General features: G+C 37.2%; 1 protein-coding gene across 1 annotated transcript in view; it reads left to right on the forward strand.

The window, feature by feature from the left end:
• The window catches only part of NEK10 (NIMA related kinase 10), a 321,275-nt gene that overhangs the window by 100,466 nt on the left and 196,086 nt on the right, over nucleotides 1-24,723 (forward strand). Inside the window, exon 24 of the mRNA XM_012536668.3 lies at nucleotides 3,911-3,986. Coding sequence (XP_012392122.2) covers nucleotides 3,911-3,986 — 76 coding nt within the window. The remainder of the gene's footprint in view (nucleotides 1-3,910; nucleotides 3,987-24,723) is intronic.

The following is a 24,723-nucleotide window of genomic DNA, read 5'->3' on the forward strand; positions in this document are numbered from 1 at the left end:
TCTCATTCACCAGGACCCCTCTTCTCTATGTGGCCTCTTCAGCAGAATAGCCTGGACTAGGCAAATATTTCTTAACTATAACATCAAGGGACTTCCCTCGTGGTCCAGTGGTTAAGTCTCCGTGCTCCCAATGCAGGCGGCCCAGGTTCGATCCCTTGTCGGGGAACTAAGATCCCACATACTGCAACTAAGCCTGCATGCTCTAGAGCCCACACACCACAACTAGAAAGCCCACACGCTGCAACTAGGGAGGCCCACTTGCCAAAAGAAGACCCAGCACAGCCAGAGTAAAATAAATAAATGAAAATAAACTATAACATAAAAACCATAATATATATATATAAATTAATTCATTGAACTTCGTTAATGTTTAAAATTTCTGTTCTATGAAAGTTATTACTAAGAGGATGAAAAAACAAGTTGAAGACAAGGAGAAAATATTTGTAGATCATCTATCTGACAAAGAATTAGTATCAATAATACAAATAATAAGAAAGCTCAGTAATAAGAAAACAAACAACCCCATGACAAAATGGGCCAAACTTTGAACAAGCACTTCATTAAAGAAGATACACAGATGGCAAATAAATACATAAAAAATGTTCAGCACCATTAGTCATTAGGGAAATGCAAATGAAAGCTGTACTGAGCTATCACTACATACTAGTTAAAATGGCTAATTAAAAAACCCCTGATAACTTAAAATGCTGGTGAGGAGGCAGAAGCAGCTAGAACTCTCATACATTTCTGGTGAGAACACAATGGAAAATATTTTGGCTTGGTAGTTTTTTATGAAATTAAACATACACTTATCATAGGATCCAGTAATCCCACTCCAAGGAATCTATCAAAGAGAAATAAAAAATTATCTTCGCACAAAAATTTGTATGCAATTATTGCACTTACTTGGATGTGTAGTACAATCTTGAATAGGAATGGTAAGAGTGGACATCCTTGCCTTTTTCTCTTTGTATCCTTGAGTTTATACTACCTTGTCTTAATTACTATGGACTTGTAATAATTCTTAATATACTATAGAAAACTTCGTCCTCTTTTATATTAAACTCCATGGCTCCTCTTGGCAGTTTCTATTTCTATATGAATTTTATACTCAATTTGTGAAGTTCTGCCCAAAATATGAAGACATATGATTGGAATTACATAAATTAGTTTAGGAAGAATGAAATCTATATAATATTGAAAATCCCAATCCATGAATTTGGACTTTCTCTCCATTAATTTTAATCTTCTTTAATGACTCTGTAACAAAATTTTATAATTTTCCCTGCATAGGTCTTTCATGTCCTTTGTCATATTATTCCTAGATATTTGTTCCTATGATGGTATTGTAATTAGTATGTTTTCTTTCTTTCTTTTTTTTTTGAAAGGAAAGAGAAAATAATGTTTTCTGATTTATTTGAAAAATTCAGTTATCAAGGCACATTAAAAATGTTCTTATATGACAATCTCTTCAAAATATCTATCAATATATTAACAAGATGGCTATATCTTTTTTAAATTTTTCTTTGCTTTAATTGAGATATAATTGACCTACAACATTGTATTAGTTTCAGCTGTGTAACTTAATGATTCGATATTTGTTATATACTGTGAAATGGTCACCATAAGTCAAGATAACATCCAGCCTTGTTTTTTTGATCTTAAGGGAAAGACATTCAATCTTTTAACATTAACTAGAAAGTTAGCAGTAGGTTTTTCATAGATGCCCTTTATCAGGTTAAGGAAATGCCTGTCTATTTTCCACTTTGCTAAAAGGAATAGATACTGAATTTTCTCAAATTCTTCTTATACAACTATTGAGATGTTTGTATGATTTCCTTCTCTAATGTTCTGATCTGGTGAACTATATTGATTAATTTTTAAATGTTGGATCAGCATTGTATTTTTGGCATAAACCCCACTTGGTTATTATGTGTTATCCTTTTTAATATATCCCTAGATTGGATTCACTTATTTTTTGTATCTATTCTCATGGGGAATACTGTTCTGTGCTTTTCTTTTCTTGTAATGTCTTTGTATGGACTTGTTCAGGGTAATGTTGACTTCATAAAATGAGTTAGGAAGTGTTCTCTCCTCTTCTATTTTCTGGTAGAGTTTATGCATAACTGATATTTATCCCTTAAGTGTTTGGTTGAATTTGTAAATAAAATGGTTTGGGCCTGATTTTTCTTTGTTGGCAGTATTGTATTCTGTTTTGATAAGAATTTGGGGCTTTAGAATTGAGCAACATCAAATTCATGTCTAACTCTGTTCATTTCTCCCTGAGAAACCCTGAGCAAGGCACTAATTCTCTTTGAGCCTCAGTTTCTTCATATATAAAATGGGTGGTTGTGAAGATTAAATAGCGATATACATCAGTTGATTATCACTATGCTATACTACACTTGCATATGTTAACTTATTCAGATTTTAATATTATAGCGCTACTATCTATATTATTACAATCACTATTTTACAGATAAGAAAACTATTGCAAAGAGAGATTAAATAACTTGCCCAGGGTTACTCAGGTAGCACATAATGAAGCCAGGATTTGAACTGAGCCTGTTTGGTTCCAGAGTCCTTGCCTTTAAGCACTAACAGGCACTAACTATAATAATTCCTATTGCACTGTGAGTATTAAAACAGACAATATATGTAAGCAGCTAAATTTGTGCTAGTTCAAGGTTGTTGTTTTGTAAATGGATATTATTATTAATAACATGAATTAATATTACTTTGAAGTCAAAGGTACTCCAGAATATTTTCAACCTGTCAAAGACACTTTAGAATAGATAATCAAATACTTTTTATTAAAATTCATTACTGTGAAATTCCATACATATTTAGTACACTTAAAAAGTGATATTGTGAACATCAAACTATTAGGAATAGCAACTTGAATTTTTGCCCTGGTTCAACACTGTCTTTTTGTTTAATTCTAGTAATTAAACCTCTTGAAATGTTTGTAAATCCATACAATGATAATAGGAATAATATCTGTTTCTACCACTTTGATCTAAGTTATTGAGTGGCTTAAAAAATAGAAGTATGTGAAGGTGCTTTGAAAAATATAGCTAATGCTAATATTAAATATAAATATTTAGTGTTCTAGTTTAAAAATTAGAATCCATTGTATTAATATAATTATATTATTATATAAGTATTTTGAGATGATTGTGAACATTATTATTTACTATGACTTTGTACAAATAGATACCATCCATTTCAGGTTTTCAGACCTTCATGGTGATTATTTAGGCTTACCATATTTGTTTATTTTTTTAGCCGGATGAGGTGATGACTGCCATATGCCAAAACATTAGATTCATTTTATTTATTTGAAAATTATAAAGGGTAATCTAAAAAAGTAGAATCACGGGGCTTCCCTGGTGGCGCAGTGGTTGAGAGTCCACCTGCCGATGCAGGGGACACGGGTTCATTCCCTGGTCCGGGAAGATCCCACATGCCGCGGAGCGGCTGGGCCCGTGAGCCATGGCCGCTGGGCCTGCGCGTCCGGAGCCTGTGCTCCGCAACGGGAGAGGCCACAACAGTGAGAGGCCCGCGTACAGAAAAAAAAAAAAAAAGTAGAATCACAAGTTCAATAAGTACTTTGTCCTATCTTCCAGTCAGAAAGACTCTTTTAATATTTTTTAATGAAACCTCATTATGTCAATATATATAGCATAATGACCTAATGTATGTACACCATTAATGAAGGCTGGGAGTGGTTCAGAAGATTGGCACATGGGGCATTTTGACAGGGAAAACAAGAAAAGCTTTCTCTTGTGAATTGTAATAGCTTTTTTCTTTGTTTTGTTTTGTTTTGTTTTTGCAGAATGTTAAAAGCTAAGGAACAATGCTAATTCTGGGAAAATATAATCAAATTGTTTTGTTTCTTGAATTGTAGCTGACTTTGGCCTGGCAAAGCAAAAACAAGAAAGCAGCAAACTTACATCTGTTGTAGGAACAATTCTGTATTCCTGGTAAGGACAATTATTTTATGGCTCTCTAACACCTTTTTTTAACTGGTTTGGGCTTTCATTTCTTTTCTTGGCTTGCAAAGGAAAGATATTTACATATTTAATAAGTTTTCCTCAATTACCCAGGTAATACACATGTATAGAATCGTACCATTATGTGTTTAAAATAACAAACTATCTTTCCTTTAAGGTAACTCTGCCCCTCAATTACTTGTAATTGAAGTGATCTTTAGCACACAGTAGGTGTACAGAGTTGTTGAATGAATCTGTGAATGAATTAGTAGACTTGTTACGCAATATGACACTTGGAACATTTTATTGCATCTATTTTATATATGATTCTTTTACTCTCTGTCCATCTATAGACATTCAAGGTCAAGGAAAGGGTTTTTATGTCCTAATACCTGTCCCAGCATCTGGCAAATAATAGGTGCTGAATAAATTTTATTATGTGAATGAATAAATGATGATATATATACTTACACATATATTTACAAAGTTGGTGCTTCTTGGGTAAATGAGCATTATTTTGATGAATTGAGACTTTTTTAGCATGCTTTTTAGGGTTCCTTTGCAATCCATTAATTATCATGAGGTGAGAATCTTCTTTTGCTGATCACATATCATTTGTCTGAATCTGTTGAAATTAGCAAACAGATATGGTAGTCCGTAGATGCAGCAGATTTCAGGGAAATATTCTGAAATTTCATTTGTCGGGTCAAGCAATCAAGACGCTTCCATCTTCTTTTTTTAATCTGGTCTATTATGCAGCAGAGTCCTGGGGGTAGGATTCAGAATGAATCTTCTCCAAGGAGGGTGGAATTTGGAAATAACAGCTCCAGTTTACAAAGTGCTTTCATACAAGAATGTGCAACATAGTGTTTTTAAGGGGTGAATTTATTTTGCTAGAAATTTCTTACATCTTTGTTTTTGAAACTAGCTTCATGGGAAGATGTAGAGATTGGTGGCCAGGCTAATATTGTACCTTGAAAACTGATAGTTTATCTGGGCACTTAATCTCTTAATAATAAGGATATGACTCACCCATTACTTGTTGCTGGAATAATAGTTTTCATTTGTTCTACTTTGTATTCTTTTTCAAAAATAATAAAAGCTTAATCATAAAAGTGTTAAATAATCATATATTCCTGAACAGATTTGATTGTCAATCAAAATTACAGAACAAATAAAATACAAACTAAAAATAAGCACATTTATTCCCAAGACTGTGAATTCAGTTTAGAATTGCTATTATGATAATTTTGTGTGTGTGTTGAGGTGGGGGGCAGGAAATCTATAGAGTATGTAAGAAGAAATCTAAAACATGACAACTATTTTGTTTTATTAGCCCAAAGATGGATTCATATTTTCTTTTAATTTTTAAATTAACTACAGAGTTAGGAAAGCTGAACCTCCTAATACAGTTAAGGTATTATTTCACTTAGGAATATCACAAATGTATGACCGTTCATCTTTCTATCAAGCTCTTTGTTCTTTTAAAGTGCTTTAAAATATTTATTTCTACTCCCTGATCCCACCTTCCTCTCTCCTGGTTGTTAGAAATGCCCCTTGTATTTTATAATACAAGGTTTTACAATAAACTTAGGCTCACAAACCAGAGTTAAAAGAACTCTGTTCTAAATTACATTCCATTACTTTCTTACTTTGGGATTTTCCAAAAGACAAGAATCCAAGTGAAATAGTTTATTTAGTAGGTGGTTCCATGAAATAGTGGTGGGGGGTCGGGGCGGGGGAGGAAATGAGACAGAGAAGGGAAAGCAGCCAGTACAGGAAACATTAATAATCAGATCCAGGCTTCCCTGGTGGCGCAGTGGTTGAGAATCCGCCTGCCAATGCAGGGGACACAGGTTCGATCCCTGGTCCTGGAAGATCCCACATGCCACGGAGCAACTAAGCCCATGCACCACAACTACTGAGCCTGTGCTCTAGACCCCGTGAGCCACAACTACTGAGCCTGCATGCTGCAACTACTGAAGTCTGCGTGCCTAGAGCCTGGTGCTCCACAGTAAGAGGCCAACACAATGAGAAGCCTTCGCACCACAACTAAGAGTAACCCCCACTCACCTCAACTATAGAAAGCCCACACGCAGCAATGAAGACCCAACACAGCCATAAATAAATAAATTTATTTTTAAAAAATCAGATCCATAGATTATTATCTGGGATACATTGTACGAGATGTTTCAGAGTTGTCCTATATGCCAAATTAAATGTAGGGGTTTTGGGGTTTTTTTCTTTTCTCAGCCACAAGTGACTAAGGGCTACTCCATGGGTGACCTTCAGTCACTCCTGGCCTCCTGGGGTGGCTGGGAGGAAGCCCCCAGGCAGAGAGTCATGGGACCTTGTTCACTGCATGATGTCAAGGACATGCACTGGAAATGTCAGCTGTATAATCTCTCAAATTCTAATTATTCCAAATTTAAGATGTTTCCTAATATATTGTTTGACATGTCCAATTACTTTTGAATATTTTTATATCCTTCCCTTTGGGTTTTCTCTGAGTTTGTGAATTGAACAAAAGTAAAACAAATATCTTTCACAGTCTCTACCCTGAGTCTCATACCTTCATGCCTTTTCTTGAATTGTCCCTTCATCTATTTCCAGGGTATTTCTCTCCACATTCTGTAATCTTTGTGTAATTCTTATGAGCTCCTCTGAGCCAATTCATGTGGACCTGGGATGCCTGCCCCAGCTCTCCACGTTCCCCAGAGTTTGATGTTCCCATATCATTTTGCTCTTTGCTTTTGCCTTTGCTTCCTCAGGTATTAACTTATTTAATAGCAGAAAGTTCTTTATCAACTTTTGCAGGAAGTGCCTGGGAGCATTCTCTTTTTTTTAATATTTGTTATTTATTTATTTGGTTGCACTGGGTCTTAGTTGCAACCGGTGGGCTCCTTGGTTGTGGCTCGTGGGCTCCTTAGTTGCAGCCAGCAGTCTCCTTAGTTGCAGCTGGCAGGCTCCTTAGTTGCAGCACATGGGCTCCTTAGTTTTGTCCGGCAGGATCCATAGGTGTGGCTCTCCTGCTCCTTAGTTGTGGCACATGTGCTCCTTAGTTTCAGCCAGCAGTCTCCTTAGTTTCAGCTGGCAGGCTCCTTAGTTGCAGCGCATGGGCCCCTTAGTTGTGGCAGGTGGGATCCTTAGTTGTGGCATGTGAACTCTTAGTTGTGGCATGCATGTGGGATCTAGTTCCCTGACCAGGGATCAGACCCAGGCCCCCTGCATTGGGACCTTGGAATCTTACCCACTGCACCACCAGGGAAGTCCCATCGGATCATTCTTTATATCTCAGCTGCTAGATAAGTGGTTTGTGGGCACTGGACTGATTGTGCTATGGGCACTGGACTGATTGTGCTGGAACAGAAGTTCCATAAAACCTTTTCTTATCTGATTATTATCTTATCTTATTTCTTATCTGATTATTATCATTATTAGGCAGGTCTTTATTATCCTTCTCATGGAGAATATTCTCCAAATATGGTCCTTGGTTCCATTTTTTATCTCTACATCTTACTCCAATTCCAGAGTCCAAAACTGTACACTTCCTTCAACTGCATTTTCAGAGCAGAATTTAGAGTTTGACACTCTGAGATACATTTTGGGCTAGTTCTTCACAGAACGTTATTTGGGATTTCTGGATAATAAACAAGTATGATCTAATAAAAATAGAAAACTTTGACTAATCCTGGAATGGGAATTCTTTGCGACTTTATTGCTTAGTGTAATCCCATTCATGTTATTACATTAGATAATTTTTTTAAAGCTACTAAAGTTTTCATTGGATGGATCAAAATAAACCTGTAGGAAAACCTGAACAAGTAGACACAGTGAAACCTGCCCAACTTCTAACTGTACTTCTCAAGTTCTTAAGGAATCTCCAAGCTCTGAGACTCTTAATTGACTTAAAACACTTCAGTAGCCTCCAGTTCACACAGTTCACAGACCACGTCCTCAGTTGGGCTACAGGAGGACAGCCCTGCATTCTCTGTCTCTGCCATGTCTTCCTGCTATACCTCCACCCAGACTTCACTACTCTTAGCTGCTCCCTGCATGTTCCCTGTGGCCACAGGGCTTTTGCACATGCTGCTCTCTCTGCCTGGAATACTGCTTTTCCCACTTGTCGTCTGGTTAACTCTTCTCACCCTTCACCTCTCAGCTAGAATGTAGCCTCCTCAGGCAAACCCCCCAAAACAGGGCAGGATGCCCCTGGCCTACACACACCATGCACTTGTCCTTCACAAGGTGGAATTTTATATTTATTTTGTGATAGGCCACTATCCCCAGCACTGAGCCCGAGTGTGGTTTATAGGCTCACGAGAAATATTTACTATATGAGTGATCCAGTACTTGTATGACTATGAACAGTACCCGAAATAATGGTAATAAAATAAAGGAAATTTCTCCCTCACACTGTAACAAACCTTCTACCCCGTCAGCTGCCCCTTCAGCTGTGCCTTCAGATTTCCAATGTGCGCCCACCGGGTGCTCCTCCTCCAGAGCTGCAGCTCACCTCCTTTCTTCCTTCTGCTCTCTGTTAAATGTTCCCTTCTGTAGAGAGGTTTTCCTGATCATCTGCCCCAAATAGCAACCTCCTTCAGACTCCATCCCTTTATTTTTTCATAGCATTTGTCTCTCTCTGGCATTATGTTGTATTTTGATTAGTGTATCATGTGTCTCCCACTAAAACACAGACTCCACAACAGTAGAGCTGTTAACTGTTTTGTTCACTGTTGTTTCCCTGCTCCTCTAGGAGCAGACTGACAGAATACTAATAAATATTTTGAATTATTAAAGTGAAAATAAGTTATTCTGGTTTTGTCTTAAAATGTCTTTTTTGAACTTTATTGAAGAGTAATTGGGAAAAATTGACAAATATAATTGTATATATTTAGAGTGTATAACACGATTTGATATACATTTGTGAAATGATTACCAAGATCAGTATAATTAACAAATCCATCACCTCACATAATTAACGCTTTTTTGTTGTTGTTCTGAGAATACTAAGATTTACTCTCGGGACTTTTAAGTACACAGTAGCATGTTATTAACTATAGTCACCATGCCATACATTAGATCCTCAGAACTCATTCTTCTCATAACTGAAAATTTGTACCATTTGATCTATATCACCCCATTTCTCCCTCCCCCCAGCCTGTGGCAACTACCATTCTACTCTCTCTGTTTATACGAAATCAACTTTTTTTTTTTACTTTGTCTGGCTTATTTCAACTAGAATAATGTCCTCTAGGTTCAACCATGGTGTTGCAAATTACAAGATTTCCTTCTTTTTAATGGTTGAAAAATGTAAATATTCCATTGTACATAATGTGTACCACATTCTGTGCTTTAATGTGATTAAAAATCCATGTGCATTTTTATCAAGCTCTAAGGCACTAACATATTTTTTAATTGAAGTATAGTTGATTTCCAATATTGTTAGTTTCAGGTGTGCAGCAAAGTGATTCATATTTTTTTAGATTATAATCCATTATACGTTATTACAAGATCATTGGTATAATTCTCTGTGCAGTACAGCATATCCTTGTTGATTATCTATTTTATATACAGTAGTTTGTTAATGCAGTACCCCCACTTCCTCACTTCCTCTCCTCTTTGGTAACCATAAGTTTGTTTTCTATGTCTGTTGAGTCTGTTTTTCTGTTTTGCTATACACTTATTTGTATTCGTTTTTAGATTCCACATATAAATGATATCATACATGACATGTCTTTCTCTAACTTATTTCACTAAGCATAATAATCTCTAGCTTCATCCACGTTGCTGCAAATGGCAGAATTTTATTCTTTTTTTATGGCTTAGTAGAATTCTGTTGTATATATATATAGATAGATAGATAGATATGTATATATATATGTATATATATATATACACCACATCTTCCTTTTTTATTTAAAAAGTTATTGATGTAATATTGGTTTATAACATAAGTATCATGTGTAAAACATTATATTTCCTTTTTTTTTTTTTTGCGGTACATGGGCCTCTCACTGTCGTGGCCTCTCCCATTGCGGAGCACAGGCTCCAGATGCGCAGGCTCAGTGGCCATGGCTCACGCGCCTAGCCGCTCTGCGGCATGTGGGATCTTCCCGGACCAGGGCACGAACTCGTGTCCCCTGCATTGGCAGGTGGACTCTCAACCACTGCGCCACCAGGAAAGCCCCATTATATTTCTTTTTCAGTATACAGTGCAGTGTGTTCACCACCAAAAGTTTAGTTTCTATCTGTCACCATACAACTGACCCACTTTGCCCATTTCACACCCCCCTCCCACCCCTTCCCATCTGGTAACCACTACTCTGTTCTCAGTATCTCCAGGTTTGTTTGTTTTGGTTATTTATTTTGTTTTGTTTTCTTGTTTTTTTTAATATTCCATATGTGAGTGAAATCATACTGTATTTGTCTTTCTCCATCTGACTTACTTAATTTAGCATAAGATGTTCAAGGTCCATCCATGTTGTTGCAAATGGCAAGATTGCGTTGTTTTATGGCTGAGTAGTATTTCATTGTATATATATATATATATATATATATATATATATATATATATATATATATATATATATATATATATATACACCACATCTTCTCTATCCATCATCTGTTGATGGGCACTTAGGTTGTTTCCATATCTTGGATACTGTAAATCATGAACATAGAGGTGAATATAAATTTTCACATTACTGTTTTCATATTCTTTGAATAAATACCCAGAAGTGGAATATCTGGATCATATGGTAGTTCTATTAATTTTTTGAGGAATCTTCATACTGTTTTCCATAACGGCTGCAGCAATTTAAAATTCTCTAATTTTATTAATTATACCAGCTACATACTTTCTCTCATAATTCTTTTTTTTCTTTTTTCTTTTTTTTTTTTTTTGTGGTACGCAGGCCTCTCACTGTTGTGGCCTCTCCCGTTGCGGAGCACAGGCTCTGGATGCACAGGTTCAGCAGCCATGGCTCACGGGCCCAGCTGCTCCGAGGCATGTGGGTTCTTCCCGGACTGGGGCACAAACCCACGTCCCCTGCATCGGCAGGTGGACTGTCAACCACTGCGCCACCAGGGAAGCCCTCATAATTCTTTTTTTAAAGTGAAGTCTAGTTGATTTACAATGTTGTGCCAATTTCTGCTGTATAGCAAAGTGACTCAGTTATAGAAATATATGCAGTTTTTTAATATTCTTTTCCATTATGGTTTATCCTAGGAGATTGGATATAGTTTCCTGTGCTGTACAGTAGGACCATATTGTTTATCCATTCTATATATAATAGTTTGCATCTACCAATCCCAAACTCCTAGTCCACGCCTCTCCCTCCCACCCAACCCTTGGAAGCCACAAATCTGTTCTCTATCTCTATGAATTTCTGCTTTGTAGGTAGGTTCATTTGTGCCATATTTTAGATTCCACATGTAAGTGATATCATATGGTATTTGTCTTTCTCTTTCTAACTTACTTCACTTAGTATGATAAACTCTAGTCACATCCATGTTGCTGCAAATGGCAGTATTTTGTTCTTTTTAATGGCTGAGTAATATTCCATTGTATATGTGTACCACATCTTCTTTATCCATTCATCTGTCAATGGACATTTAGGTTGTTTCCATGTTTTGGCTGTTGTGAATAGTGCTGCCATGAACACAAGGGTGTATGTATCTTTTTGAATTATAGTTTTGTCCGGGTATATGCCCAGGACTGGGATTGCTGGATCATATGGTAATTGTATTTTTAGTTTTCTGAGACAGCTCCATACTGTTCTCCATAGTGGCTGCACCAATTTACATTCCCACCAACAGTGTAGGAGGGTTCCCCTTTCTCCACACCCTCTCCAGCATTTACTGTTTGGAGACTTTTTTGATGATAGCCATTCTGACCAGTGTGAGGTGATACCTCACTGTAGTTCTGATTTGCATTTCTCTAATAATTAGTGGTATTGAGCATCCTTTCATGTGCCTACTGGCCATCTGTATGTCTTCTTTAGAGAAATGTCGATTAAGGTCTTCTACACATTATTTCATTGGGTTGTTTGTTTTTTTGTTGTTGAGTTGTATGAGCTGATTGTATATTTTGGAGATTAAGCCCTTCTTAGTCGCATCATTTGCAAATATTTTCTCCCATTCTGTAGGTTTCTTCATTTTTCTTTTTTATGGTTTCCTTTGCTGTGCAAAACCTTGTAAGTTTGACTAGGTCCCATTTATTTATTTTTGTTTTTATTTCTATTGTCTTGGGAGACTGACCTCAGAAAACACTGCTGTAACTTATGTCAGAGAACGTTTTGCCTGTGCTCTCTTCTAGAAGTTTTATGGTATTATGTCTTATGTTTGAGTCACTAAGCCATTTTAAGTTTACTTTTGTGCATGGTGTGAGAGTGTATTCTAACTTCATTGATTTACATGCAGCTAACTTTCCCAGCACTACTTGCTGAAGAACTTCTTCCCATTTTATATTCTTGCCTCCTTTGTCAAAGATTAATTGACCATGTGGATTTATTTCTGGGCTCTCTATTCTGTTCCATTGATCCTTATGTCTATTTTTGTACCAATACCACACTGTTTTGATTACTGTAGTTTTGTAGTATTGTCTGAAGTCTGGGAGAGTTATGCCTCCTGCTTTGTTTTTTTTCCTCAGCATTGCTTTGGCAATTCTGGATCTTTTATGGTTCCATATAAATTTTTGGATTATTTGTTCTAGTTCTGTGAAAAGTATCATGGGTAATTTGATAAGGATCATATAAAATCTGCAGAATGCTTTGGGTAGTCTTGTTCCTGATCTTAGTGGAAATGCTTTCAGTTTTCCACCATTGAGGACAATGTTGGCTGTGGGTTTGTCATATATGGCCTTTATTATGTTGAGGAAAGTTCCCTCTGTGCCTACTTTCTGCAGAGTTTTGATCATAAATGGGTGTTGAACTTTGTCAGAAGCTTTCTCTGCATCTATTGAGATGATCATATGGTTTTTCTCCTTCAATTTGTTAATATGGTGTATCACGTTGATTGATTTGCATATATTGAAGAATCCTTGCATTCCTGGAGTAAACCCCACTTGATCATGGTGTATGATCCATTTAATGTGCTGTTGGATTCTGTTTGCTAGTATTTTGTTGAGCATTTTTGCATCTATGTTCATCAGTGATATTGGCCTGTAGTTTTCTTTCTTTGTGACATCCTTGTCTGGTTTTGGTATCAGGGTGATGGTGACCTCGTAGAATGAGTTTGGGAGTGTTCCTCCCTCTGCTATATTTTGGAAGAGTTTGAGAAGGATAGGTGTTAGCTCTTCTCTAATTGTTTGATAGAATTCGCCTGTGAAACCATCTGGTCCTGGGCTTTTGTTTGTTGGAAGATTTTTAATCACAGTTTCAATTTCAGTGCTTGTGATTGGTCTGTTCATATTTTCTATTTCTTCCTGATTCAGTCTTGGCAGGCTGTGCCTTTCTAAGAATTTGTCCATTTCTTCCAGGTTGTGCATTTTATTGGCAGAGAGTTGCTTGTAGTTATCTCTCATGATCTTTTGTCAGTTGTTACTTCCCCTTTTTCATTTCTAATTCTATTGATTTGAGTCTTCTCCCTTTTTTTTTTTGATGAGTCTGGCTAATGGTTTATCAATTTTGTTTATCTTCTCAAAGAACCAGCTTTTAGTTTTATTGATCTTTGCTATCGTTTCCTTCATCTCTTTTTCATTTATTTCTGATCTGATTTTTATGATTTCTTTCCTTCTGCTAGCTTTGGGGTTTTTTTGTTCTGTTTCTCTAATTGCTTTAGGTGCAAGGTTATGTTGTTTATTCGAGATGTTTCCTGTTTCTTAAGGTAGGATTGTATTGCTATAAACTTCCCTCTTAGAACTGCTTTTGCTGCATCCCATAGATTTTGGGTCATCGTGTCTCCATTGCCATTTGTTTCTAGGTATTTTTTGATTTCCTCTTTGATTTCTTCAGTGATCACTTCATTGTTAAGTAGTGTATTGTTTAGCCTCCATGTGTTTGTATTTTGTACAGATCTTTTCCTGTAATTGATATCTAGTCTCATAGCGTTGTGGTCAGAAAAGATACTTGATACAATTTCAATTTTCTTAAGTTTACCAAGGGTTGATTTGTGACCCAAGATATGATCTATCCTGGAGAATGTTCCATGAGCACTTGAGAAAAATGTGTATTCTGTTGTTTTTGGATGGAATGTCCTATAAATATCAATTAAGTCCATCTTGTTTAATGTATCTTTTAAAGCTTGGTTTTCCTTATTTATTTTCATTTTGGATGATCTGTCCATGGGTGAAAGTGGGGTGTTAAAGTCCCCTACTATGAATGTGTTACTGTCTATTTCCCCTTTTATGGCTGTTAGTATTTGCCTTATGTATTGAGGTGCTCCTATGTTGGGTGCATAAATATTTACTATTGTTATATGTTCTTCTTGGATAGATCCCTTCATCATTATGTAGTGTCCTTCTTTGTCTCTTCTAATAGTCTTTATTTTAAACTCTATTTTGTCTGATATGAGAATTGCTACTCCAGCTTTCTTTTGGTTTCATTTTCATGAAATACCTTTTTTCATCCCCTTACTTTCAGTCTATATGTGTCTCTAGGTCTGAAGTGTGTCTCTTGTAGACAGCAAATATATGGGTCTTGCTTTTGTATCCATTCAGCCAATCTGTGTCTTTTGGTGGGAGCATTTAGTCCATTTACATTTAAGGTAATTATCAATATGTATGTTCCTATTCCCATTTTCTTAATTGTTTTGGGTTTGTTGTTGTAGGTCTTTTCCTTCTCTTGTGTTTCTTACCTAGAGAAGTTACTTTAGCAGTTGTTGAAAAGCTGGTTTGGTGGTGCTGAACTCTCTCAGCTTTTGCTTGTCGGTAAAGGTTTTAATTTCTCCATCAAATCTGAATGAGATCCTTGCTGGGTAGAGTAATCTTGGTTGCAGGTTTTTCTCCTTCATCACTTTAAATATGTCCTGCCAGTCCCTTCTGGCTTGCAGAGTTTCTGCTGAAAGATCAGCTGTTAACCTTATGGGGATTCCCTTGTGTGTTATTTGTTGTTTTTCCCTTGCTGCTTTTAATATGTTTTTTTGTATTTAATTTTTGACAGTTTGATTAATATGTGTCTTGGCATATTTCTCCTTGGATTTATCCTGTATGGGACTCTCTGTGCTTCCTGGACTTGAATAACTATTTCCTTCCCATATTAGGGAAGTTTTCAACTATAATCTCTTCAAATATTTTCTCAGTCCCTTTCTTTTTCTCTTCTTCTTCTGGAACCCCTATAATTCAAATGTTGGTGCATTTAATATTGTCCCAGAGGTCTCTGAGACTGTACTCAGTTCTTTTCATTCTTTTTTCTTTATTCTGCTCTGCAGTAGTTATTTCCACTATTTTATCTTCCAGGTCACTTATCCGTTCTTCTGCCTCAGTTATTCTGCTATTGATCCCATCTGGAGTATTTTTCATTTCATTTATTGTGTTGTTCATCATTGTTTGTTTCATCTTTAGTTCTTCTAGGTCTTTTTTAAATGTTTCTTGCATTTTGTCTATTCTATTTCCAAGATTTTGGATCATCTTTACTATCATTATTCTGAATTCTTTTTCAGGTAGACTGCCTATTTCCTCTTCATTTGTTAGGTCTGGTGGGTTTTTATCTTGCTCCTTCATCTGCTGTGTGTGTTTCTGTCTTCTCATTTTGCTTATCTTACTGTGTTTGGGGTCTCCTTTTTGCAGGCTGCAGGTTCGTAGTTCCCATTGTTTTTGGTGTCTGTCCCCAGTGGCTAAGGTTGCTTCAGTAGGTTGTGTAGGCTTCCTGGTGGAGGGGTCTAGTGCCTGTGTTCTCGTGGATGAGGCTGGATCTTGTCTTTCTGGTGGGCAGGTCCACGTCTTGTGGTGTGTTTTGGGGTGTCTGTCAACTTATTATGATTTGGGGCAGCCTCTCTGCTAATGGGTGGGGTTGTGTTCCTGTCTTGCTAGTTGTTTGGCATAGGACGTCCAGCACTGTAGCTTGGTGGTCGTTGAGTGAAGCTGGGTGCTGGTGTTGAGATGGAGATCTCTGGGAGATTTTCGCCGTTTGATATTATGTGCAGCTGGGAGGCCTCTTGTGGACCAGTGTCCTGAAGTTGGCTCTCCCACCTCAGAGGCACAGCACTAACTCCTGGCTGCAGCACCAAGAGCCTTTCATCCACACGGCTCAGAAGAAAAGGGAGAAAAAGTAGAAAGAAAGAATTAGTAGAAGTAGAAAGAAAGGAGGGAGGGAGGGATGGAGGGAGCAAGGAAGGAAGGAGGGAAGGAAGGAAAAAAAGAAAGAAAGAAGATAAAGTAAAATAAAATAAAGTAAGACAAAATATAATAAAGTTATTAAAATAAAAAAATAATTATTAAGAGGAAAAAAACTCAAAAAACAAAAAAACAGATGGGTAGAACCCTGGAACAAATGGTGGAAGCAAAGGTATACAGACAAAATCTCACACAGAAGCATACACATACACACTCACAAAAAGAGGAAAAGAGGAAAAAATCATAAATCTTGCTCTCAAAGTCCACCTCCTCAATTTGGGATGATTCGTTGTCTAAAGGAGGGAAGGAAGGAAAGAAAGAATGAAGATAAAGTAAAATAAAATACGGTTATTAAAATAAAAAGTAATTATTAAGAAAAAGAAAAGACAGACGGATAGAACCCTCGGACAAATGGTGGAAGCAAAGGTATACAGACAAAATCTCACACAGAAGCATACACATACACACAAAAAAAGGAAAAGGGGAAAGAATAATAAATCTTGCTCTCAAAGTCCACCTCCTTAATTTGGGATGATTCGTTGTCTATTCATGTATTCCACAGATGCAGGGTACATCAAGTTGATTGTGGATCTTTAATCTGCTGCTTCTGTGGCTGCTGGGAGAGATTTCCCTTTCTCTTCTTTGTTCTCACATCTCACAGGGGCTCAGCTTTGGATTTGGCCCCGCCTGTGCGTGTAGGTCGCCGGAGGGCGTCTGTTCTTTGCTCACACAGGACGGGGTTAAAGGAGCCGCTGATTCGGAGGCTCTGGCTCACTCAGGCCGGGGGTAGAGAGGGTCACGGAGTGCAGGGCGAGCCTGCGGCGGCAGAGGCTGGCGTACCGTTGCACCAGCCTGTGGCGCGCTGTGCGTTCTCCCGGGGGAGTTGTCCCTGGATCCCGGGACGCTGGCAGTGGCGGGCTGCACAGGCTCCCCAGAAGGGGGTTGTGGATAGTGACCTGTGTTCACACACAGGCTTCTTGGTGGCGGTAGCAGCAGCCTTAGCATCTCATGTCTGTCTCTGGGGTCCGCGCTTTTAGCCGCGGCTCGCGCCCGTCTCTGGAGCTCCTTTAAGCAGCGTTCTTAATCCCGTCTCCTCGCGCACCAGGAAATAAAGAGGGAAGAAAAAGTCTCTTGCCTCTTCGGCAGGTCCAGACTTTTCCCCGGACTCCTTCCCGGCCAGCCGTGGCGCACTAACCCACTGCAGGCTGTGTTCACGCCACCAACCCCGGTCCTCTCCCTGGGATCTGACCGAAGCCCGAGCCTCAGCTCACAGCCCCGCCCGCCCCGGCGGGTGAGCAGACAAGCCTCTTGGGCTGGTGAGTGCCGGTCGACACCGATCCTCTGTGCGGGAATCTCTCTGCTTTGCCCTCCGCACACCTGTTGCTGTGCTCTCCTCCATGGCTGCGAAGCTCCCCCACTCCGCCACCCGCAGTCTCCGCCCGCGAAGGGGCTTCCTAGTGTGTGGACACTTTTCCTCCTTCACAGCTCCCTTCCGCAGGTGCAGAACCCGTCCCTATCCTTTTGTCTCTGTTTATTCTTTTTTCTTTTGCCCTACCCAGGTACGTGGGGGGGTTTCTTGCCTTTTGGGAGGTCTGAGGTCTTCTGCCAGCGTTCAGTAGGTGTTCTGTTGGAGTTGTTCCACTTGTAGACCTTGGCGCAATTTTAAAAGGTGTTTTTTTTTTAATTCCCTTTCTAATTCATTGTTAGTGTAAAGAAATGCAACCAATTTCTGAATGTTACTCTTGTGTCCTGCTACTTTGCTGAATTCATTTATTAGATCTAGTAGTTTTTGTATGGAGTCCTTAGGGTTTTCTATATATAGTATCCTGTCATCTGCATATAGTGACAACTTTACCTCTTCCCTTCCAATTTGGATACCTTTTATTTCTTTTTCTTGTATGATTGCTGTGACCAGGACTTCCAATACTATGTTGGATAGAAGTAGTGAGAGTGGGCATCCTTGTCTTGTTCCAGATTTTAGAAGGAAGGCTTTCAGCTTTTCACCATTAAGTATTATATTGGCTGTGGGTTTGTCATAAATAGCTTTTACTATGTTGAGATATGTCCCCTGTATACCCACTTTGGTAAGTGTTTTTGTCATGAATGGATGTTGAATTTTGTCAAATACTTTTTCTGCATCTATTGAGATAATCATGTGGTTTTTTCCTTTTCTTTTGTTAATGTGGTGTATTACACTGATTGATTTGCATATATTGAACCATCCTTGTGAACTTGGGATGAATCCCACTTGGACATGGTGTATGATCTTCTTTATGTGTTGTTGGATTCAGTTTGCTAATATCTTATTGAGAATTTTTGCATCTATATTCATCAAAGATGTTGGCCTGTAATTTTCTTTCTTGGTGGTGTCTTTGTTTGGTTTTGGTATCAGGGTGATGGTGGATTCATAGAATGTGTTTGGGAGTGTTCCCTCCTCTTCAATCTTTCTCAAGATTTTGAGAAGAATTGGTGTAAGTTCTTTGTATGTTTGGAAGAATTCACCTGTGAAGCCATCTGGTCCTGAAGTTTTGTTTTGTAGGGAGTTTTTAAATTACAGATTCTTTTTCACTTCTAGTGATTGGTCTGTTCACTAGATTCTCCTTGATTCAGTTTTGGTGGGCTATGTTTTTAGAAATTTGTCCATTTCTTCTAGGTTGTCAAATTTGTTGGCATATAGTTGTTCATAGCAATCTCTTAGGGTTTTTTGCATTTCTGTGGTATCAATTGAGATTTCTCCTTTTTCCCTTCTTTTTTTGTTTATTTGGGTTCTCTCTCTTTTCTTCTCGGTGAGTGTGGCCAGAGGTTTGTCAATTTTGTTTACCATTTCAAATAACCAGCTCTTGGTTTTATTGATCTTCTCTATTTTTTAAACTCTATTTTATTTATTTTCTCCCTGATCTTTATTATTTCCTTCCTAATACTGACTTTTTGTTGTTGTTGTTCCTTTTCTAATTCTTTTAGGTGGTAGGTTAGGTTTTTTATTTGAGATTTTTCTTGTTTTTAAGGAAAGTCATATTGCTATGAACTTCCCTCTAAGAACTGCTTTTGCTGCATTCCATAGATTTTTGTGTGCTTGTGTTTTCATTGTCATTTGTCTCAAGGTATTTTTAAATTTCCTTTTTGATTTCCTTGTTGACTCATTGGTGTTTTAGAAGCATGTTGTTTAGTCTCCATGTAATCATTTTTTTCTCTCATTTCTTTTCCCATGGTAGATTTCTAGTTTCATGCCCTTGTACATACTGCAGCTTCTTTATCCAATCACTGTTGATGGACACTTGGATTGTTTCCATGTCTTCACTATTGTAAATAATGCTGCTATGAACATTGGGGTACATGTATTTTTTCAAATTAGTGTTCTCATTTTTTTCCAGATATATAACCAGATATGAAATTGCTGGATCATATGATAGTTCTATTTTCAGTTTTTTAAGGATCCTCCATACTGTCTTCACAGTGGCTGCACCAATTTACTCCCACCAATAGTATAGGAGGGCTCCTCTTTCTCCATACCCTCGCCAGCATTTATTATTGTAGACGTTTTGATGATGACCATTCAGACTGGGGTGAGGTGGTACCTCATGCAGCTTTGATTTTCATTTCTCTAATAATTAGCAGTGTTGAATGTCTTTTCATGGGCCTGTTAACTATCTGTATGTCTTCATTGGAAAACTGTCTATTTTAGACTTCTGCCCATTTTTGTTTGGCTTGTTTGTGTTTTGATATTGAGTTGTATGAGCTGTTTGTATATTTTGGTTATTAACCCTTTGTTGGTTGCATTATTTGCAAATATTTTCTCCCATTCTGTAGGTTGTCTTTTAACTTCATTGATGGTTTCCTAGCACCAACATATTTTTGAACTGTTCTGACTTTTGCCTCAATGAAGCCTCGAGTGAAAATGTTTTTAGTTTGAAACAGTTAGTACATACTTGGTGCTAGGGTCTGTTCTATTTTATTTTTTTCCCATTTATTTGCTGTATCTTTATATCTTCCATAGTTACTAGAACAGTGAATAATGAGTTCAAGTAAGATGTTATCATTTAAAAAAAATAAAATGTGGAATGGTTATAAATTACTTAGACAAGTATTCTTCTGTGACTGATATATTGGCCCTGAGGGAAATTGCTAAAGAGGAATTTTCAAGAATAAGAGCATAATTGGAAAAAGAATGTAATATTGACAGGCAGGTTGGTAGGGTCATTATTAAAAGCACAGGCTCTGGAATAATACTGGGTTTAAGTCCTGGGTCTGCTGTTGAGGGTTAAAAGTTATTGGACTTCTCTGTGCCTCAGTTTCCTCATCTGTAATCTGGGGATATTAATAGTGCCCACCTTCTAGGATTATTGTGAGATTAAAAGTGGTGATGCATGTTGAGTGCTTGTAACAGTGCCTGGCTGGCATATGGTAAGCACTCACTAGACAATAGTGATTGTTTGCTGTTAGTCTGAAATGTGAAAGGATAGTGCTCATTTGAATATATAGATTGTATTGTGCCTAATAATCAGATTAATTTCTTAATAGTCACAGTAGAGAAGAATTACTTATGCTGTGTATACATATAGCTCCTTCTCCCTCTCCATCTCTATATTTGCTCCCTGTGAGGCTGCCTTGGTACTAGTAGGGACTAGGATTTTTCTACCTGCCAGGCCCAAGCAGCTGAGGAGTGTGAAAGGGAAAAAAGTGCTAAGCATGCAAAGGCAGGGAATGAGAGGAACAGAGCTTTCCATAATCATGCCTTGATGGGTGGGATGTGAGAATACTTTCGCTTGTAATTGCTTCTGTTTATGGCTTCTCTGTCCGGTGGGGTAAGATTTACCTGAATAATAGCACCCTTCCCTGCACTCAATAACTGCCCCTCCCCCACCGAATTGTTTTATTACAGTATCTGCTTTGGAGGGAATTTTGAGTGAACTCAGGATTTAATTGCACAAATTGAACTCTAAATACATCTATTTAAAATTTATTTTTTATCAAAATATAGTTGATTTACAATGTTGTTGTTAGTTTCAGGTATACAGCAAAGTGATTCAGTTATATATACGTATATTCTTTTTCAGATTTTTTTCCATATAGGTTATTAAAAAATATTGAGTATAGTTCCCTGTGTTATACAATAGGTCCTTATTGTTTACCTATTTTAGTGTGTATATGTTACTCCCAAATTCCTAATTTATCACTTCCCTGCTTTCCCCTTTGGTAACCATAAGTTTGTTTTCTATGTCTGTGAGTCTGTTTCTTTTTTGTAAATAAATTCACTTGTATCATTTTTTTAGATTCCACATATGAGTGCTATCATATGATACTTGTTTTTCTCTGTCTGACTTCATTAGTATGATAATCTCTATGTCCATCCATGTTGCTGCAAATGGCATTATTTCATTCTTTTTATGGCTGAGTAATATTGCATTATATCTATATCTTTATATATATCTATATATATTTACATATCACATCTTTATGCATTCCTCTGTTGATGGGCACTTTGGTTGCTTCCATGTCTTGGCTATTGTAAATAGTACTGCAATGAATATTGAGGTGCATGTATCTTTTTGAATTATGGTTTTCTCTTGGATATATGCCCAGAAGTAGGATTGCAGAATCATATGGTAGCTCTATGTTTAGTTTTTTAAGGAACCTCCATACTGTTCTCCATAGTGACTGCACCAATTTACATTCCCATCAACAGTGTAGGAGGGTTCTCTTTTCTCCACACCCTCTCCAGCATTTATTATTTGTAGACTTTTTCATCATGGCCATTCCGACTGGTGTGAAGTGATATCTCATGGTCATTTTGATTTGCATTTCTCTAATAATTAGCAATATTGAGGATTTTTTCATGTGACTTTTGGCTATCCATATGTCTTCTTTGGAGAAATGTCTATCTAGATTCTGCCCATTTTTTGATCAAGTTGTGTGTTTTGTTGATATTGAGTTATATTAGCTCTTTATATATTTTGGATATTAAGCCCTTATCAGATGCATCGTTTACAAACGTATTCTCCCATTCAGTAAGTTAACTTTTCAATTTGTTGATTATTTTCTTCACTGTGCTAAAGCTTTTAAGTTTAATTAGGTCCATTTGTTTATTTTTGCTATTGTTCCCTTGCCTGAGGTGACAGATCCAGAAAGATATTGCTGAGACTTATGTCAAAGAGGGCACTGGCTATGTTTTCTTCTAGGAGTTTTATGGTTTCTGGTCTTACATTTAGATCTTTAATCCATTTTCAGTTTACTTTTGTATATAGTGTGAGAAAATGTTCTAATTTTATTCTTTCACATGTAACTGTTTTCCCAACACCACTTATTGAAGAGCCTGTCTTTTCCCCATTGTATATTCTTGTCTCCTTTTTCATAGGTTAATTGGCCATATGTGCATTGTTTCATTTCTGGGCTCTCTATTCTGTTCCATTGGTCTATGTATCTGTTTTGTGCCAGTATCATAGTGGGTTTTTTTGTTTTGTTTTTGTTTTTGTTTTTGCAGTACACGGGCCTCTCACTGTTGTGGCCTCTCCCGTTGTGGAGCACAGGCTCTGGACGCGCAGGCTCAGTGGCCATGGCTCACGGGCCCAGCCACTCCGTGGCATGTGAGATCCTCCCGGACTGGGGCACGAACCCATGTCCTCTGCATCAGCAGACGGACTGTCAACCACTGTGCCATCAGGGAAGCCCCATAGTGTTTTGATTACTGTAGCTTTGTAGTATAGTCTGAGGTCAGCAAGTGTGATACCTCCAGCTTTGTTCTTTTTTTTCAAGATTGCTTTGGCTCTTTGGGGTCTTTTGTGGTTCCATACAAATTTTAGCATTATTTGTTCTAGTTCTGTGAAAAATGTCATTGGTATTTTGATAGTTACTGCATTAAATCTGTAGATTGCCTTGAGTAGAATGAACATTTAAAATTTTTTAATCCTTCCAATCCATGAACATGTGATATCTTTACATTTATTTATTCAATTCCTTAATCAGTGTCTTATAGTTTTCAGAGTATGGGTCTTTCACCTCCTTGGTTAAGTTTATTTGTAGGTATTTTATTCTTTTTGATGCAATTTTAAGTGACATTATTTGCTTGCTTTCTCTTTATGATAGTTCATTATTAGTGTTTAGAAAAGCAACAGATTTCTGTATATTAATCTTGTATCTTGCAACTTCAGTGAATTCATTTATTAGCTCTTATAGTTTTCTGGTGGAGACTTCAGGGTTTTCTATACATGTCATCTGAAAATAGTGACAGTTTTACTTCTTCCCTTCCAATTTGGATTCCTTTTATTTCTTTTTCTTGTCTAATTGCTGTAGCTAGGATATCCAATATTATGTTAAATAGAAATGGTGAGAGTGGGCATATTTGTCTTGAAATAGAAATGGTGAGAGTGGGCATACTTGTCTTGTTTTAGTTTTTCACCATTGTGCATGATGTTAGCTGTGGGTTTGTAACAAATGGCTTTTTTGTTGTGGTATGTTCCCTCTATATCAACTTTTTTGAGAGTTTTTATCATGAATGGGTGTTGAATTTTGTCCAATGCTTTTCTGCATCTATTGAGATGAGCATGTGATTTTTACCCTTCTTTTTGTTATTGTGGTGTATCACATTGATTGATTTGTGGATATTGAACCATCATAGCATCCCTGCTATAAATCCCACTGGATCACAGTGAATTATCCTTTTTATATATTGTTGAATTTGGTTTGCTAACATTTTCTTGAGGATTATTGCATCTTTATTAATCAGAGATATTGGGTTGTAATTTTCTTTTTTCTGTAATGTCTGTCTTGTTTTGGTATCAGGATAATCGTAGCCTTGTAGAATGAATTTGGGAGTATTTCCTCCTCTTAAGTTTTTTTGGATACTTTGAGAAGGATAGGTATTAACTCTTCTTTATATGCTTGGTAGAATTTCCCTGAGCTGTTTGGTCTTGGACTTCCGTTTGCGGGGCATTTTGTTGTTGTTCCAAATTTAGTTTCACTACTAGTGACTGGTCTTGTTCAGATTGTCTGTTTCTTCCTGATTCAGTCTTGGCATGTGTATTTTTCTAGAAATTTGTCCATTTCTTCTAGATTGTCCAATTTGTTGGCATATAACTGTTTGTAGTATTCTCTTATGATTTTTTTGTATCGCTATGGTATTGGTTATTTCTCCTCTTTCATTTCTTATTCTGCTTATTTGGGTCCTTGCAATTTTGTTCTTAATAAGCATTGCTAAAGGCTTACCAATTTTGTTTTCCTGTTAAAAAAAAACTAGCCCTTGGTTTCATAGATTTATTCTATTTTTTTTTGTTTTTCTCAATTTTATTTATTCCCACTCTGATCTTTTTATGATCTCCTTCCTCTGCTGACTTTGGGCTTAGTTTGTTCTTCTTTTTCTAAGGTTAAGATGTTTATTTGAGAGATTTTTCTTGTTTCTCGAGGTAGGCCTGTATCATTATAAACTTCCCTCTGAGAACTTCTTTTGCTTTTTCCCAT

Source organism: Orcinus orca, chromosome 10 (genome assembly GCF_937001465.1).
Source record: "Orcinus orca chromosome 10, mOrcOrc1.1, whole genome shotgun sequence".
Lineage (NCBI taxonomy): Eukaryota > Metazoa > Chordata > Mammalia > Artiodactyla > Delphinidae > Orcinus > Orcinus orca.